Source organism: Vicia villosa, unplaced genomic scaffold (assembly GCF_029867415.1).
Source record: "Vicia villosa cultivar HV-30 ecotype Madison, WI unplaced genomic scaffold, Vvil1.0 ctg.000133F_1_1, whole genome shotgun sequence".
Classification (NCBI taxonomy): domain Eukaryota; kingdom Viridiplantae; phylum Streptophyta; class Magnoliopsida; order Fabales; family Fabaceae; genus Vicia; species Vicia villosa.
The window spans coordinates 1,094,826-1,114,106 of NW_026705027.1; the positions used below are offsets into that span (position 1 = coordinate 1,094,826).

General features: G+C 34.2%; 1 protein-coding gene across 1 annotated transcript; it reads right to left on the bottom strand.

Annotated features, from left to right (window-relative positions):
- Positions 1 to 15,331: 15,331 nt before the first annotated feature.
- On the bottom strand, positions 15,332 to 17,312 carry LOC131624539 (eukaryotic translation initiation factor 3 subunit I-like). Its single transcript, XM_058895496.1, has 7 exons — positions 17,290 to 17,312; positions 17,092 to 17,147; positions 16,790 to 17,005; positions 16,580 to 16,707; positions 16,350 to 16,469; positions 16,136 to 16,225; positions 15,332 to 15,340 (listed from the first exon to the last, which is right to left on the bottom strand). The coding sequence occupies exons 1-7, from the start codon at positions 17,310 to 17,312 to the stop codon at positions 15,332 to 15,334; spliced, it is 642 nt and encodes a 213-aa protein (XP_058751479.1).
- Between the last annotated feature and the right edge of the window lie 1,969 nt (positions 17,313 to 19,281).

Consider the following 19,281-nt stretch of genomic DNA (forward strand, 5'->3'; position numbering starts at 1 on the left):
GAGCCGTCGTAATAAAAAATTATTAATCAAACCGAATTAAGTTGAAAACTCTCAAGAATACATTTAATTTGGATGTATTTGAGATATTTTCTAATAAAATCGCACAGTTTAATTTGCGGTTTATATATTACAACACCAAACCAGACCGCATTATTACAAAATTGTATAAACCATTATTCATATATATATATATATATATATATATATATATATATATATATATATATATATATAATTATTTATAAACTATTTATTAATTTAACATGAAATTGTTATACGTTTATTTTATTTTCATTTTCAATTTGTTAGTTTAATTTACATTATTTATATATCTCTTCATATACAAAATAATGATGATAAAAAAGAAATTGTAATCATATTAGCCAACATATTGACATGCATGCACTTGTTATAAACAAGACAATATATTATTTAAAAATATATTTAATAATACAATTTCATTTATATTGTCATTCAGATATAACATAAAATAGTAATATGCAATTCATGTTTAAGCATTAAATTATAAATTTATTTTGACTATTATAAATTTATTTTATAATAATGTATGAATGATTAAATGCAAAATTATATTATTTTTTAATGTGTATATATAATTCTATAAAGTTTTTGTAAAATACTGAAATCACCTGTTTACAGTGATTTCTGGTAAACAACTGTTAGTCTTCCAAATCTTATGTAACTTACAGAATCGACTAGATTGATCCTATGACATGTGTCTAAATTCAATTATGTAAATGTTGTGACTATTTGAAAATGTAAATAAACATAAACTCGACTATAAATTCTAGATGACTGGAATTTAAAGGTTTAGACTAAAAATTTAAAGAAATGCATAAAACGCATGAAATGGCTCTAAACGTTAAGATTTTGACTGAAGAGTAATATGAATCGAAAGATAGATAATAAACTCTTTAGATAAAGTAAGAACAAACGTTAAAAGACAATGATGGTGTTTCTCATACGTACATTCTCAGCAAAAACACGTTTCTCTATGCTGGTACTTTGAGTGTATTTGAGTGATTTTTTTTACAAAATCAACACCCTAAATCCTAACATTAAGATCCCTATTTATACTAATTCGACCCTAACGGTCTTTCTCTAACGAAATGCCACGTTGCCCTTTTGCATGTGCTTCGATTCTCTGAGACTTCCACGCGTCCCTCTAGCTAAAATAAATCACTTTGAAATTCAAAATCTTCCCGCTCGAAGTTCTGAAGTGCGAACAACGTGACTTGTCGAAACATATCTTCGTAATATCTCGAAATATTCTAAGTTATTCACTTCTTTGACTTCAAAAACATTTTAACTTGGGTGCCACTTCGACATAGAGAAAATCTCCCTCATGAAGAATCTTGAAATAGTCTTATACAGCCATTCTCCCCACCTTCTCCTTCAAAGCATAAAACTTAGAATACCTCGTGTATAACTGTCGAAATCTTCAACTAACATCACCGAACTAATCCAAACTGCATTAATTCAATTTAGTTTTGTTCAATATTATTTTTAAGAGTCAATCGAACAAAATGACTAAAAATGCCAATTCAAATTATAAAACTATAGCAGTTTAATATCAAGAGGTGCCATAACTGATTCATACCAAGAGGTGCCACTGCTAATATTGATTTGATACATCTTTACCTATGAAGCGCGGACACGCCATTCAGAAGGCGTGTCGCCGCGTCGGACACGGATACTCGTACGACACGGGTACGACACGTATCTGACACGTTTTTGCAGTGTCCAATAAAAAATAATAATTTAATTGCAGCGGACACGGATACGACTCTTTGTTTTAAATAAAGGACACACCCAATTCAAAAAAAAAATTATTTAAAAAAAGGCTCAACTCAATAATTATAAGATTTTTATTTATAAAAATAATAGAGTTTTTTTACCTTTTATATTTCACTTCTCCACTATAAAAATAACACAATTAGGATTCGTTATTTTTTTCTTATTCCACGGTATAGAGGCTGATTTTATTAATATGGAGTGACTATGATATGATTTGTATTATTTTGTTTTGGTGGATTTATGTCTTTTTTTTTTTATTGAAAGTACTAAGTTTAAATATATATAAATTTTACTTCTCGTTTTAAACTTTTATAAATTGTACTCATACATTGCATTATTATATTAATATATAAAATATATATAGCCGTATCCGTGTCCCATGATTTCTATGTTATCGGCGTCCTCATATCCGTATCCGTGTCGTGTCCCGTGTCCGAGTCCGGGCTTCATAGCTCTTTACTTTAGCTTGTGTTAATTTTACATGGTTACCATCTCGTAAATTTTTTATTTTGAAAAGACAGTCTGTTATTCTCACCAGTAAAAAACACATTCAAGAATTACTTTTTCAAAAGCATAAATTTATTGGTTTCCTGATACACAATTTGAGATGAGTCATAAAACATATTTCACTTTAAATGAGTAGGATTTGATTCATTGTCTATCGCCACGGTAGCAATCTTCTTGGGGTGCTACTATATAGGGGGCAATTTGTGGATCAATAAAAATTGTTTGCAATTGGAAACTTAAGCGAGTCATTAAATGGAAAAAACTTCTCTTTAATTTTATATGTAAAACTAAAACAAAAAACCGAAGCAAAATAGTTTAAGTTTTCATCCATATTTTCTTAAGAGGATAGTAACAAAAGATTATAATCTCCGTTATAAATTTATTGAAACATCTTTAAACAAAATTATTTCCTGCATGCATGTGTGGTATATATATATATATATATATATATATATATATATATATATATATATATATATATATATATATATATATATATATATATTCCACTCTGGAATCAGAAATAGGTGTAAGCAAGTGATGTGTAATTCTGAATCGGTTTTGTTGAGTGGATTTGCATTGTTTTGGGCCTTAGAAATTTGGACATTTGGTTGGTCTAAAACAATTTTCCCCAAAACTTGTAGAGTGTTAAGGAGTCGAGGAAGTCTTTATCAATCATGGTCGACCCTAGAGAAGGTTGTTCACTTCAAACTAGAAGTAGGAACGTTTGTGGCCAGTTGAAAAAGTTGTAGGACACAAACACATTAAATACTTTCTTAATATCAAATGTTTCACCCCCTTTCTACCAGCACGTAACCCTATGGGTACACGATGATGGATGATTCCCTTATTCAGGGTACTTGAGTGTTTTTTACTCTTTGGTTTTCCTGATGAGACAGTTGACTTGCTGCCTTTAGATCTTTCTCATGTTTTCTATCTAGATTATTGATTATTGAATAACTTCTTATTAATAGTAGGTCGTGCCCCCAAAGTCTGTTTTTTGTTTTCCTGTTACTCTACACTCATTTCTTCTTTTTAGGTTTGGCTATATCTTGCTTAAGCATTTGGACCTTCTATTGTTTACTTGCATGTGACCTCGCCTTTTTCCATTTCTTCTTTACAGGTACATCATTGTCTTTCCTCTACACCTGATCATGGACGTGAGGCAATATTTAGCAAGTGGATTAACAATGTCGTAATGTAATAAAATCAAAGTTTGTATCCACTTGAATTGCTTTATTTTATCAATGTAAATGAAAAGTACTAGAATCGTTTAAATTTAGGGGGGCTGTTATAAAATTTGGTTTTAAATACAAACGAAAACAAAAAGATGAAAGTTATTAGAAATAAAAGCGACTAGGCCATTCTCGAATTCTTTATTCGTCATTGTTTGGTAATTGCGTCTATTACTTTAAAATGGTTCTCTAGTATTACAATGAATTATCAAATTAGTTACACCCAACTCCTTGGTGTATAACACTCACTTTTAATGACAAGCCCCTAATCCCTTAGGTGAATTCTATATTTATTATTTAATTACTAATTTTGAACTGTTAAATTAGGTCAGGTTTCAAAAATTAGGGCCAATAATTATTTAAAACTAGATCCATTCATATATTCGTAAACATACAAAAAGTATTAACAACATCATATAACTGAATAATACTAGAATTGCAAATCAACATTCTTTAAACAAATCAACATAAAATCATCTAAAAAAACTTAATCTAAGAAAACTTAGCTACTCATAACCAAATTAATAATATCAATAAGTTTAGAAGAAACATACATGAATTTAGTGATGGAAATTGATCTTCAATGGAGAGAAACATTCAATCCTTGCTCCTTGAATTCTAACAATCGTCAAATGCTCTCTAAAATCTTATATCCAACATCTCTTGAAAACTTCTCTTACTTCTCTTTAAATAGAAGATGATATTGGACTTTTAGGGTTGAGATAAAAAACCCAATAAACAATTCAGCATTGTAACAACATCTAATTTTTTACTTGCTATTTTTTGTCCATTTATATTAGGATTTAGACTTTAACTTATTCTTAAAAGTTGTATCCATGTATGTTAGTTTTCATTTGCAAAAAAGTCTCGTCTCAATCAAAGTTACAAAACTTTTGATATGATCAAATTACTGGCTAGACGTCGTATCGTAAATTATGCTAAAAAATGCACTTTTCTTCTTAATTTCTTCACTTTTTCAAATTTCTTCTTTGTTTCTTCACTTTTCATTTTCTTCCTATTTATTCATAAAATTTAAACGTAATTAACCTAAAACTAATAAGACAACTACAAATGTTTAATAAAATTACATGATGACTGAGTATCATCAGTACCCGCAAAGATGTTATTGAGCTCACTAGCAAAGAGTCTATTGTTCATGGGTGGACCATGTGTACTTTGAGACTTCTCCCCTTATACTCAGGAGAATGTTATGAAGTAATCCTTCTTTGAGGTAGGATTGTCTTCATAATTGATAATCTCAATGATCCCTGCAGACAAACAAGTATGTAACAAGTTTAAAGGATGTCCTATTCCTTTTTTTGAGTGCATCTTCCAGAAGTTGTGTGTTCGGCTTCCTCTAACTTATTTTAAGATTCTGACAATGAGTTTGAAGAGGAAACTGCAAAATTTGTTAGAGTTGTAACATGTGCCTATGCATCTGATGATGATTCCAGTGAAGATGAGCTAACCTTTAATGAGCTTGCTGCCTCATACAAGAAGCTATGTATCAAGAGTGCTGAAGTCTGCAAACAAGTGGAAAAGCAAAAGATAATCATAAAGGAACTGAAAACTGAGAAGAATGAACATCTTGCAACCATAGACTCACTCAGTAGTGAAATGAGCATGTTAAACTCCAAACTTGCTCAAATGACTAAATCTTTCAGGATGCTGAATAATGGAACTGACACTCTGGAAGAAATTCTACAGGTTGGACAGGGAGCAAGAGACATGTTTGGGGTAGGATTTATGGCTAAATCAGAATTCACTTCTGGGTTCAGGAGATCAAAACCTGAAGCTTACTTGACAAACCATATGTCAACACCAATGTCATAACATCAAGGAAACAAAAGAAGGAGCCAAACAAAGAAGAAATTCCAAAGATGGAGGTGTCACTGCTGTGGAAGATTTGGACACATAAATCCATTTTGTTTCAGACTAGTTGGATATCCCAACCAAACACATCAAGCCAAACCTAAACATGATACTCTAAGAATGTTGCTCTAGTAGCACACACTTCTCTAAGAATGCCTGCCAAGGAAGACTGGTACCTTGACAGTGGTTGCTCAAATCATATGACTGGAAGAAATAACTTATTAGTAGACATCAAACTTGATGGCACCAGCTATGTGACTCTTTGTGATAGAGAAATAAGAGAAGTCAAAAGTGTTGGCAAGTCAGGATGTCCTGGTGTTCCTAATCTGAATAATGTCTTGCTGGTTAAAGGACTGGATGCAAATCTTATAAGTATCAGCCAACTCTATGATGAAGGGTTCAATGTCAGATTCACTAAAGAAGAGTGCATTATTACAAATGGAGAAAATGAAGAAGTCGTGAAGGGATTTAGGTCTAAGGATAATTGTTACCTATGGGAGCCTAAAACCTCAAAGTTTCCTTCTACTTGTCCCAGGGCCAAAGAAAAAATTGAGGGTAATCATCAAGAAAGAACTGTCAAACTAGAGGCTCTCGTTCCCAGATCAAAGAATCCTATTGAAGAAATGGATGAGTCTGATGATGAGTCTTATGTTGGAGAAGTCACCATTAGTGAACTTGCTGCTGGATATTCTAAGACGTGTCTAATAAACAAAGGACTGTGTAAAAGATTAGCAGTGTATAAAAATGCTTATGCACTATTACAAGAAGAAAGAGTAAGTCTCATGACAAACATTGTTGCTCTAGAGAGAAAGCTGCGAAATACAAGATCTAACAAAAGGACAACAATGGGAAGTAATCAAGGCATAAATATCAGCAAGTCAGAGGTGAGAATCATTCTTAACAAGATGAAGAAAAAGATGTCTAATCAAAAGCTTCAACATCCGAAAAAACATCAAGAAAAGGATACACCTCTCTCAGTCAGGAGATGCCATCAATGTGGCAAGATAGGTCACTTAAGGGCCACATGCCCTGAAACTCATGCACCTACCGGAAGAAAGATCCCTCAACAGAAAAATCTGGCCAAAATAAAGCCACCTCAGCGTAAGTTATGTGTTGACACTGAACACTCAAGTTGTGGCATAAATGAGAAGAAGGCCATAAGGAAAATAGGAAGCTCTAGAATAAGGAAACCTAAACAAGATGAAGGTCCCAGAAAAGAAAGTTCATTCTTGCTATAAGCAAGAACACAACAATGAAGTGTGATGATGTGGAAGAAGGAGAGACTACTTTCTCAGTGGAATATGAAAATGTCAAAACAGATGTCTTAACATCAGAATATGCTGAAAAATCAACTGTGTGCACTGAGATAAAAAATGCTTCTAAAATTGATAAATGTTCATCTTTCAGTATCCAAAATGTTCTCCATGGGAGATTATTGTTAGGAACCAAATACTAGAAGCTGTCAGAAGATCAAGGAAATCATCTGCAACTTTCTGGAGTACTCACAACCTTGACCTAAAGAAAATAATAATGGTTGTCCTTAATGACATCTAGACTAGAGATATGAAAAGAGAAGTCTACCTGTTCAAGGAAAGTACTGTATGGAACATGGTCCCAAGGGAGCTATCTATTGATCATCGATTTCATCTAAGAGAGGAGCCACTGGCAATAGACCAAGCTTCAAAAGTCTGGAATGAAAGAGCAAATGCTTCACAAATCAACCTGGGAAATCAAGAAAACAAGGAGAGTATGACTTTTCTTATCACAAATGAAGGTGTAAATCTGATGATGGGTGTGATTCACACAAAAAGGCTTATAATGGTCTAAATTAAAGTGGATACAACAAGGTTTATCTAAGCATAATGTCAAGGAGGATGTCATAACAATGTCCTGCAACATCATTAGACATCTCTTCATCAAAGCTGCTAATATCTTCACAAAGTCTTCATCATCCACTCCTCATGAGGACTTAACCAAGGAAGGATCAAGGTATTTTCACAATGCCATTGCTAAAATTGTCACTCGTATATTGGATGAACAACATCAAGTCCCTGGGATATCCGTCCCTCTGAACTCTGTAATGCCTGACCCTCCAAAAGATTCTGGTGTGAAACAAGATGGTAGTTCTATGAATCCTAAAGATGATGACAATGTCCCTGACAATGTTCATGATAATATAAATGACATTGACACTGAAGGCTGTGGTGTTGATACTGATAATGGTAGTGGTGGTACAAGTGCGTCTAGTAAGGGTGCTAATATTGTGGAGGTTAACAATATATCTGGTGATGGCACTGAGAATGAAGAAGAGGATGCTGCTGAAGGCTCTGAGTCAGAGGACTAGAGTTCTGGAATTTGTTGATATCATTTATTTTGATTTCTTTTTGTGGGCCTGTACCTACAATGTGTTGATATGTTGCTTTGGCAACTTTTCTGGCCAAACAGGGGGAGTAGTAATGTCACCCCAGAACAACAAGTGTGTGTGATCAACAATTCTGATAACTTATTTTATGTTGATCTATTTGATTGTGTGTAGTATAGCAGTTTATTTCTATTATATTTGACAACTGGTCATGTGGTATGGTTGTAGTGGTAGTATAGCCATGTTATGTGCTTTGATGTTTGCTGTAGAAGTAGCAGTAGTTGTGGTTGATGTATGCAGATGGTAGTAATAGTAATTGCATGGTTGTGTGGTATGCTATACTGTATTAGCTCTGATTGTGTGTGGTTGTGTGTTTTCTGCTGCAAATGTTTCTCTAATATGGTGTGACAGGATGTTTTAGCCAAAAATTTGCCAAAGGAGGAGATTGTAGATGTTTTCAAGTTGGCTGCATTTATGGTAAAACATGCCTGGGTGTTTAACGTCTTGACATATGTCATGACATACTTTATATGGTGTTATGCAGTTTGCATATGTTTAAGCTAATATAGGTAATTTAGTGAATGTCATGACCGATGTCATTATATCCATGTTTGACAGCAGAAGCCGTTATATTTTACTATTATGTTTCCTGATTTTTCCCAGTCTACAATTTAGGAAACATTTTATTGTGTGTTGAATATTTCTCCTTGAAGATTTCGTATACAACATATTCTGTAACAACCTGGTGACGTGTGAATTAGGTTAACTTGGTTAACCCTAATTTGTTTCATGGAAAGACCGAGGCCCAAGAGCTGCATATAAGAAGACTGCAATCCTAATTTGGAGCGCAGAGGTTTTTTAATTATGCAGAACCATAGTTCTTTATTTGTGTGTGTCATACCCTAAAATTTGCCCATCTTATTTCATCTTCAAGGGTTCAAGGATCAATGGTTAAACTCGAGTCACTCTCTCCTCATCAAAGGGTTTTCAAATTAGGGTTTTGGATCTTCTAATGAGAAAAGATGTATCAAGGGTTCCAATGGATTTCATATGGTCTATTAGGGTTCAAGGTATCTCCATGTCAAAAGTCAAGCTTCAATTCCAATGATTGCTCATTCAAATGCTCAGATGATCCACAATCGACTAGTTTGACCTAAAAGTCAACTATAGTCAAAATAAAGTCAAACTTCAAGACTTTTGGTCAACATCAAGTATTTCAGGTTATATCCATCATTTGATCAAAGGTTGATCACGATTCATTAATAAAAGCTCTGAAATGAACAAAGTCAAAAGGTTCAAATTAGGGTTTTTAACTAAAAAGTCAACTCAACTTTGACCGGGCATAACTCTCTCATAATTAATCAGAAACTGCCCAACCAAAGCTCATTCTTAAGGAAATTGGATTCTCTACAACTTTATCTCTCACATGCCAAGGCTAGAAAGGCTTCATTCAAGAGATATGGTCCAATACATTACAGGTCCTCCAAAAAGGTCATTAAAAGGTCATCTTGTTCAAAAGCCCACAACATGAGAATGGAAACTTCAATGAAGATGAAACCAAACAGATCTTTTAAAGGACTCTCTGAGCTTTCTTAAAAGTATAATAACACCTTCATATGATTAAAAATGAGGAAGATATGATTGATACAAGTTGGTCGATTTTCAAGAAAAGTGTGAAAACCTAAATGATCAAAATTCAAAGTTTTGAGTATTGGGCCTATAAACTTTAATTCTCCACGTGATTCCAAGCTCAAGAGAGGCCCATTAGTCATATAAATTTTATTTCATGATTTTTATTTTATTTATATTTGATTTTATCCATTTAAAATCAAGTTAAATCAAAATAAAATCACATTTAAATGAGATAAATTTTTATGATTCATGTTCCAAATATTTAATCAATCCAAATTCAATCCAATGGTCAAGATTAAATGGAGAATATGCATGAAATAGCATGGTGTTCAAAATTAGAAAGATTTTATACAAAATCTTTTTTCAATTTTCATGCTACTAATTGATTGATTGTTTCCCAAAGTTTGACCCTAATATGATGATATATATATATATATATATATATATATATATATATATATATATATATATATATATATATATATATATATATTCTAAATTCATTGAGCATAAGGGGGGGGGGGGGATGAAGAAAAGAGAAGGGGACACTAGGGTTTGCACTCCAAAATTCACATACAAACTTGCATTTTCGAGTTAATATTTAGAGCCTTTTTCAAGATCTTCCAAGGATTTCATCATGTTCCAGAGGTCTCAAGGAGTAATTCCAGGTCCCAAGCAATGGCCAAATGTTCCTGAAACGCTTCATGCATGAACATTGTTTGTATACTATCTCTTGAATTCGTATCTCTAATATTATTGCGTTTTGAATGAAACTAACATCACTAAAGCATTGTTGAGATTCCATAAGACAGGTTAGGACCATCGTTGGAGAGTTATCATGGCCAAACCGTGTGTTGCCATTGTTAGGGTTCAAAGGAGCTTGCTTTCGGTTTCGTAGATACAGGCCGCTACAGTCCAAATCGTTACCACCATTGAATTCTCCATGCCCAAATTAGGGTACCTGGGCACTTTTTCCTTATTATTAACGTGAATTTTGTGACTTTGATTTTTCTAGAATTGGCTACGGAGAAAACGTTTCAGGAAATCGTAGCAAAGCCAAAGCTATTCCGTAGCAAAAAGTGGGTGGAAACGATGGAGAGGAAGATGAACAGGATTCGGTCTACGTGTTGGATTCCCAGTGGCAAGTTAACGTTGATAATTCTCTTTCCCATTCCAATTGACAGCACAAATGGCCTGTACAAAAAGCGCGTTACCCAAAGGACCTGGGTTCGATCCCCAGCGTCCCACCTCTTACTATTATTTTACAAATTGTTTCTTCATGGATCCTGTGCGTATCTACTACAAGAACGTCGGACGCACCCTCACGTATCAACCGTATGATCCTCCTCCGGGTTGATCTAACGCCCAAGAATTGTGACTCCATGGTGGACACTCAGGAGGCACCCACACACAATCAGGCGCCCAGGTTTTTGTTTTATTATTATTTTTTTATTATTTGTTACATCATTTAATTAAACTTAATATGTTTTTATATATATAATTTAATTTAAAAATTGAATTATTGATATAATTAATATTAGGATTGTTTCTCGACTATTCGATTATTTCGGTGTAATTTATTTTAATTAACTTTAATTATAAAAATCACAAAAAACCCTAGAAAGGTTTATCAACGTATTAGGGTTTGCCCAATCCTATTGACCATTGGCCAAAGTCTTAGGATTAAGATTTTCTAACCAGCTTAGGATTTAGCCAAACAACTTAGAATTTTATTCGCTTCGATTAAATTAATTGATCGCGGTGGGTAATAATCAGTTGTTTAATTAAATTCAAATAGGGTTTATTTTGCTAAAGGATTTTAACCATCTTATTGGTTACGATGATTAGCATTTCCTTTAAAAATTCGTTATTATTTGTAATCAAATCTATTGATTATGAGGGATAACGATAAAATTAAATAATTAATTTTTAAAATACATTTATTTGCTATTAGTGATAATCGAACTTATCGATTAGAATTATTAGCAATCCTCTACTAATCTATTAATTATGGTGATCAAACCTATTGATCATTGCGATTAATAGTGCATATTAAATATCAGGGTTGTACGCCAAATCTTAAAACACTCATCTCTTCAATACTACGAATTTCAAAACTTCGATAAGGTAATTCAAAATACCTTGCAAACCACAAATTTCAAAAACTACGATAAGGTAATTCAAAATACCTTCAAACAACTTCATACTAATTCTAAGGCGTACAACCCTCACCTGAACTACGTAGACTCTGATCCTCCATAAGGAGGTACGTAGGCACTTGGAAACAAGGCGAGTCCCCTACCCCAAAATTCTAATTAGGTTCGAATTTTACCTTTCACCCTGTTCATTTCCTTAGCTATAAACCTTAACATTTAGCCATAAACCTTTGCCTTAAACTCAAAACCTTAGGAAAGGGTTAAGGGTGCCTAACACCTTCCCTTGACCCGAATATAATAACTTACCCCGAATCTCTTAACTGCGTAGGGTTTTCTATTCGCCCTGGTAGAAATAGGTGGCGACTCTAAAAATCTAATTTTTAAGGCAGGTTGCTACAATGTGTTTAGTCTTTTGTACTCCAAGCAATTGTCTTTTGATGATTGTATTGGAATAGGTTGTTTTTGTACTTTGTCACTCTAAGCTTTTAAGCATGAGTGTGTGTCTCTTGATTGAAGCTTTTAAGCAAGATCAAGGTGTGTTTTTGAAGTGTGTCTTCTCTCTTTCGATTAAAGTTTGTTTGTAATCACTGCTGTGATTAAGGAGGAGTGAGTGGAGATACTCAGGTCTAGGACTATATTGGAATTGCATTGGGTAGGTCTTAAGTGAGGAGTTGTAAACGAGGGAGTTTAGCTCTGAATTAATACTGCTTATATTGGATTCCCTCCCTGTCTTGGTAGCCCCCAGAGTAGGTAATGTTGTATACCGAACTGGGTAAACAATTCTTTGTGTTCTTTACTGTTTTATGCTTTTCTGTCTTAAAGTATTATTCTATGTTATTGTGAATGTCATAACATCCAGTAGGACATTACGTGTGAGTTACTAGAATTTTCATTGGCCACTCCCATTTCCCCTCTTGCTCACGCTGAATTCTGCATCACTCCGACCCTTCCTCGGATTCGACTGTATGTCCCGATCCAAGGAGACGATTCGGGTTCCCGATTCACTTCTCAATGGGGGAAAATATTACTCTATTTCATACGATGACCTTACCAATACGGAGAAGACCATGAAGGCGACTTTGCTTTCCTTTATGTTGTTGAGATACATTGTTGGGATATTCTTGCTTTATTTGGGATCTGTACCATATACTCGCTCTTATTTGTTGATTTTTTCTCTTTTAATATGCACTAAAAATAAAAACAACTTGGTTGCTCGCGTCATGCCTGTGCAGGATGCTGAGGCCCTTCTCCTGCATAAGGAATTCCTATGATTAGGGGTATGTTGCGTTCAGATTAGTGAAATTTATGGAAAGATATTGGCATACCACCTTAGCTTCAATACTAGGAATATTCAAAAGGGCCCACGTGGATAAATAAATGTTTCTTTCGAGCAGGGCGATCAACTCTTCCTATTTAGTTTCAATTAGGAAGGTACTTAGTTTGGTAGTTTGGAAATCTCGGCGCCCAATATGGACAACCTTTAAATCTTCTATGGGCGTCAATATTACTTACTCATGGTCTATATTATGATTTAAGTTTACACAATATTCTTCTTCTGCGTCTGGTTGCAGAATGGTGGATGTGTCCATCTCAATCCTCATTATCTTAAGGCTATTCAGGTAGCATTCTTAGGAGATCTCTTAATCACCTAGTATTACTCTGGCCCACTCGTGAATGAGCTAATACTTCATACTTAGGTATAAGGTCAACAAGGCGGTACCCAAAATATTGACGGCATACATCCCTATGGTATCCAAAATATTGAGGGCATACATCCCCATGGATGTTGTATGAAGAAGAAGTGTCAACGACGAGATATTGGTCCTTGATTATATTCACGTTCTCATCTTGGATACTACACTCAAATCCTTTCAATTTCTTCACAAAAACGAACATTTATTAAGCTTCTTGGGCCGATCAGTACCCGCATTATATCCCAATCGTCACATTGCATTGTGACAGCTATGAGGTCATAGTAATGAAGATGTATACCTACAATGTCCTTTCCTAAAATTGGTATGGGGTTGGAAGGTGTGTCATCCACCATTAAAACTTTTTAAATGTATATCCTATGAGAGCAATTGAACTCTCCACCCCCAGCAAATTCCCCTACTATTGTGTGAATATGAGTAATATGTTTGGTGGGTGTTATGATGCATTCGTTTGTTACCATGCTTAGGAGATGACTGAGGCGGCTTGTAAGTTGAAGATAGTTGTGGCCCAAGATATTTTTATTGGGCTCCATATTGGGTGCAATTATACTTTTTAAATGTAGAATAGGAAGATGATAGCATGCTCACAGAGGATGAAAAAGGATCTCATGCAAGAGTTTTATGGATAACTAATGATCCTCATGCTTGCTAGAGCACAATAATGGTGACCACTTTGCCCTTGATTGATTCTTGTTTGCTTAGGGTGAACGGAAGTTGTGAGACCCTAACCATACATGAATCATATGAATCTCTGTGTATGTTTGTGTGTGCATGTTTTGAAAATTTGTGAACCCTTCTCCAATATGGAATTCAAGCATTTATAAAAGGCCATTTAGGCATGGGCTAGAAAGGCAAGAGACGACTTTTCCACTCCACAAAGGAAACGTGGAGAAGAGGAGAAAAAGTCATCCTAAATCGCAGGAGGAATTATTTTTTACTCTACACATGTTCCTCGAATGTTCCTCCTAAGACACCTTAAAAACCACGTGTTTCACATAAGACGAATTGTTGGTTTTGGGCTTAAGCCCAATTGGCTCTCTAGGCGAACACCTTGTTTTGTACGGTTTGGGCAGTCTGCTGTACTCATGAACCCTTGGGTAACCAAGCATCATTTGATCACTCGCAACCTTGTTCTATCACTAATCACACTAGTACAAAAATGTTAATTTACACCCGTTTTTTATTAAATTTACACCCATTATTTTTAATAAAAATCGGGTGTATATCCACAGGGTGAGAAATGTCTAACGAATTTACACCCGTTATTTTTAACAAAAATCGGGTGTAATTGGGCGTAATTACGTTTTTAATTACACCCTGTTTTATCAAAAATCGGGTGTAATTGGGCGTAATTACGTTTTTAATTACACCCTGTTTTAATAAAAATCGGGTGTAACTGAGCGTAATTACGTTTTAATTACACCCTGTTTTAATAAAAATCGGGTGTAATTGAGCGTAATTACGTTTTAATTACACCCTGTTTTAATAAAAATCGGGTGTAATTGAGCGTAATTACGTTTTAATTACACCCTGTTTTAATAAAAATCGGGTGTAATTGGGCTTAATTACGTTTTAATTACACCCTATTTTAATAAAAATCGGGTGATATGTTCTTAATTACCCCCTATTTTAGTAAAAATCGGGTGTAAATACGCCATTTATAAATGAACAATTATATCTATTTACACCCTATTTCATGAACACCATTTAGTTATATTTTATTTTCAGTCATAATATTGTAAATACTATAAAATCATACGCATAAAAATCATATTTTAACTAAGTCAAAATATTTTTAATATTAACCAAAAAGTATACAAAATCATGGACAGTCATAATATTTCAAGTATTATAAAATCATACACATAAAAATTATATTTTAACTAAGTCATAACACTTTCTTCATATATAATTTTACGCCATGCTTGACGGTTAGCTTCGGTGCTCTAGAATCTTCGTGTTTCATCTGAACCCCATGATTACCACTTTCCTTAAGCAATTTCCCAAGTTTACCGCATTTCTTAGAAGTAAACTCCTTCAATACATCTACAACCAACAACCAAAGTTAATGTACACCATCATTTTCAATTATTATAAAAATAAAAACAAAAATAAAATAAAAACATTATTAGCGTTATTGTACCTTCAAAGCTGATCATATGTTGTATGCACATTCCGCTATGAAACAGGGTAGTCCCCAAAGCAAGATGAGCTTCATTGTTCTCTGCATAATAGAAACAAATGTATTTTGTTATGTTTTTCTATTTCAGATAAAAGGTGTTAGCTTTTTCAATGATGTAACTTAAAACTATATTTGAATATTGACCATGTAATTACTCTTACAATTCCTAACAATAAGAGAATGGAAAGAAAACACATCAGAACTATTATACAATTGCCAAAAATCAATATTGTGCTCTCTTTCTCAAGGCAGGTTTTGCAGCTCAATTCTTAGTTCCTGGCTCATAAATAAGAGTCATAACTCTTGAATTTGGACGGTCTTTAGTCGGAACTCTCACTCATTCGTTGCATCAGTGACTATTATATCAAGATTGGATTGTCAATCATTATTGCTATTCACCACAATAAAAAAGTGAGTGTGGGAAAACTTAGACAGTGCCAATCATTATTGCTAGCAATGCATTGTATCAAATTGCCCCAACACAAAACAAAACAAATAGGACACCTTTATTCAAAGCAGTCAAGGGAGACATGAGGTAATTAATCAAATAAAGATGAACAACCAGTATTACTTGCATATATTACCAAGACTACTAATAGGAATACCATGACATGACATGACATAATTTATATTAAGTAATTCACAATACACAAACATACATGATCAAGGAGAGGCGACATTGCAACTGCATTGACAGGGCGTTCTGTCACATATGTCTTGATTAGAGACAATGTTCTGCTATCCCAAATCTAATTAATAGCCAGAAGATATCCATAAATATTGCAAAAAAGAAAGGAAACTGGTTAGGTGTATTGCAATAATATCATGATAAAAAATTAATTGAAATGATGATGATGATGATGGTGATGATACCTTAGCAGACTTATCAAGGGAGCCCGTCAAGAAATGTGAGCCATCCGCAGATTTGGCCAGTGATGTTACTGTCTTTTTGTGGCTGGATTCCTTGTCCGACTCCCTAAGTAGATTTCCTGTCTGCATATAAGCAAGTGAAACAGAATGAAGCAATTGTAGTTGATGGTGATAGTATTACTATTAGCGACTGCTGAGTGTTTGCAAAATAATTATAGGAAATCAGGGCCGACCTCAGAATCCCAAATACGAATAATACAATCTTCTCCGGCACTGATAATGGTTCTGTTGAGGGGGCCCCATATGGCTCTATTGATTCTTCCCTGAGGGCCCTTAATAACAAGCAAAGACTCCCCAGTCTCTGAATAGAACAAAGAAGCATTGGCATTATTAGTATTGGATGTCAGCAAATTTGCAGAGAGATAAGGAAAAATGTTGCTTACGGTCTGCAGGATCTTTTGCAATGCGTTTGACATGGATTGCTGAAGTGAGTTCCATGAATGGGTCAGTGGTGATAACAGCAAGCTTATCACCAACGGAAAAGTCAACAAACCTTGCAGGGGAGTCAAAATTGAAAGTAAACAATTGCTGACCACTCTGCACATTCCATAGCTTCGCAGTCTGGTCAGCACTTCCTCTAATGAGTCGTCCCGAATCTCCTGCAACCATCCAACCGTCAATTTAACCTACATTTTACAGCATAAAAATACTATCCACGCATTGAAATTGAAGAGGACAAACTTACTAGAGACATCGCAGCACCAAACAGTTGATGTAAACAATAATACAAGGTGTCTTACACTTGCTATTGGTTTAGATACAAAGTGCACCCATATCAGGTGTTACTTCAGCTGTTGCAGAAATCCCTTTCTTCAATTCATTTTTGCTCTTTCTGGAGTCGACAACTTGGTTACTGATGCAAGAAAAGTATATAATCGGTTACACTACAATGAAATCATATACCATAGAACTATACTTGATTTGATTTGGTTACACTATAATGAAATCACAATAGTTCCATGAAAATTATATCTAAACTTTATGCACTCAATAGACATTATCTGCATAGTTGAAAATTAAAACAGGACTACAGAAGAAAGAAGTGTAAGATGCGTACGCTACATACTTAGCGGATTGTTTTCTCGACGCGGTTCGACAACAAGCTTTGTATTTCTTTTTTGAACCACACGGACAGACCTTGTTTCTTGGAATCTTCTGTGATAGAAGGAGCAGCAAAAACAACAAACAAGAATGTCAAAGGAGAACATAATATTATACCAGTATTTGTGAGCAAAATATTTATTTTGAATCACCTCCCAAACCCAAAGGAAACTAATAGCCAACAAACCAAAAAATAGAAAAAAGAAGAGAGAAATTCGATTGCAGCACCAACATCACCATTAACCTGCTCTAGAATCTGTAACAAGGAATTCTTTTTTACATGTCAAGTTGCTAATTTCTGGAAGAAGAAAAAACATAAAAAGAGCATGCACTTTTTGCACCTGTTCCACTTTTTCTCTGCTTTCACAACCACTTCCAGCCATAACCAACTTTACGGTACCCGGCTGAAAAGATGCCCTACCAGCTTGAGCATACGGTTTGCTAGCCTTATCTTTTGTTTGATGTGACGACACTAAAAGATCGGCATCAGCCTTTCAAAAACTAGAATTAATCAGAAAATAGCTACTACTCTTGACATAAATTTCAGAACTAGGAAACAGAATAATAAAACAGTACATCTCCATATTATGTATAGCCTTCCTCTTTGTTGTCGAACTTGCTTCGAACTGTATCGTCCCAACGATCGAACCTTCGAACCCTTCATCAAAAATGAACCAGCTGTAGCAGTAGCAGTAGCAGCCATTAATAAATTCTCTATACTTAAAACTTTGTTGTGTGAACAAGTTATGTAGTTGTTGTTTGAATACTTCTATAATAGACTAATGAACCATTTATATATAGTTGGTTGAAGAGGGTGTGTGTGTGTGTGGAGATATGAAGGAAGAAACTTGTGGTGGAGAAATGACCCCATATATATTATATGGTTGTAGAAATTAAACGACATATATGTCCCACTATTCACCTATGACCTTGTTTGCTTTGCCAAACCCAATTGAGAGAGGGACTACTCATCCACTACTACCAGCCTCATCTCATTTTTGTCTCCTTATTGTTACTTTTATTAATCTTTCATAAATATAAGATTTTGTATGACTAAATTTTTTTTAATTGATAGTAGTGATATAATTATTGACAAATCAATATTAGTTTACAAATTATCTTAAGAAAATAGAATTTGATATGGATTCCAAATCCTAATGTACATGTGAGAACATTTGTATCATATGGATCATGATCATTAAAGCAATTCAAAAGGAATGATTCATAGAAAGGGGAAATAGATAGAATGAAATGCATTGGAGTGAATCATAATTTCAGGCATAATATTAAAATATACCAATCACAAAATTGGAGAAAATTGCTCGTAGAATGTTCGAAAGAGAAGGACAGCTTCTTTTGCCATTATACCTCCAGCACATTTGAAACCCCTTCTAGGTGGAAAAACAATGTTAATGAGAAGAAATTTAAGAATTACCAATTTATTAACAATAAAGGATGTAGTGGAGAGCTATATGGAGAAGCTTAAATGTTGTTTAGTTAAAATGCATACTTATTAGATGACACGACATCACTTAAATGCAATGATAGTATTGATCCACAACCTCCAAATTTATCATTTGAACAGCCATAAAACACTTCCTTTATACCTGATAAATTATTGAATTATAAAGGATAGCATAAGGACCAGATACATAAACAATTGATGATTTGAAGGAGCATACCTAAATTTGATAAAGCAGATGCACACATTCTGCACGGTTCACAAGTAACATAAAGACTGCAGTTTGAGAATTTTTTAGCAACTTCAGTCATC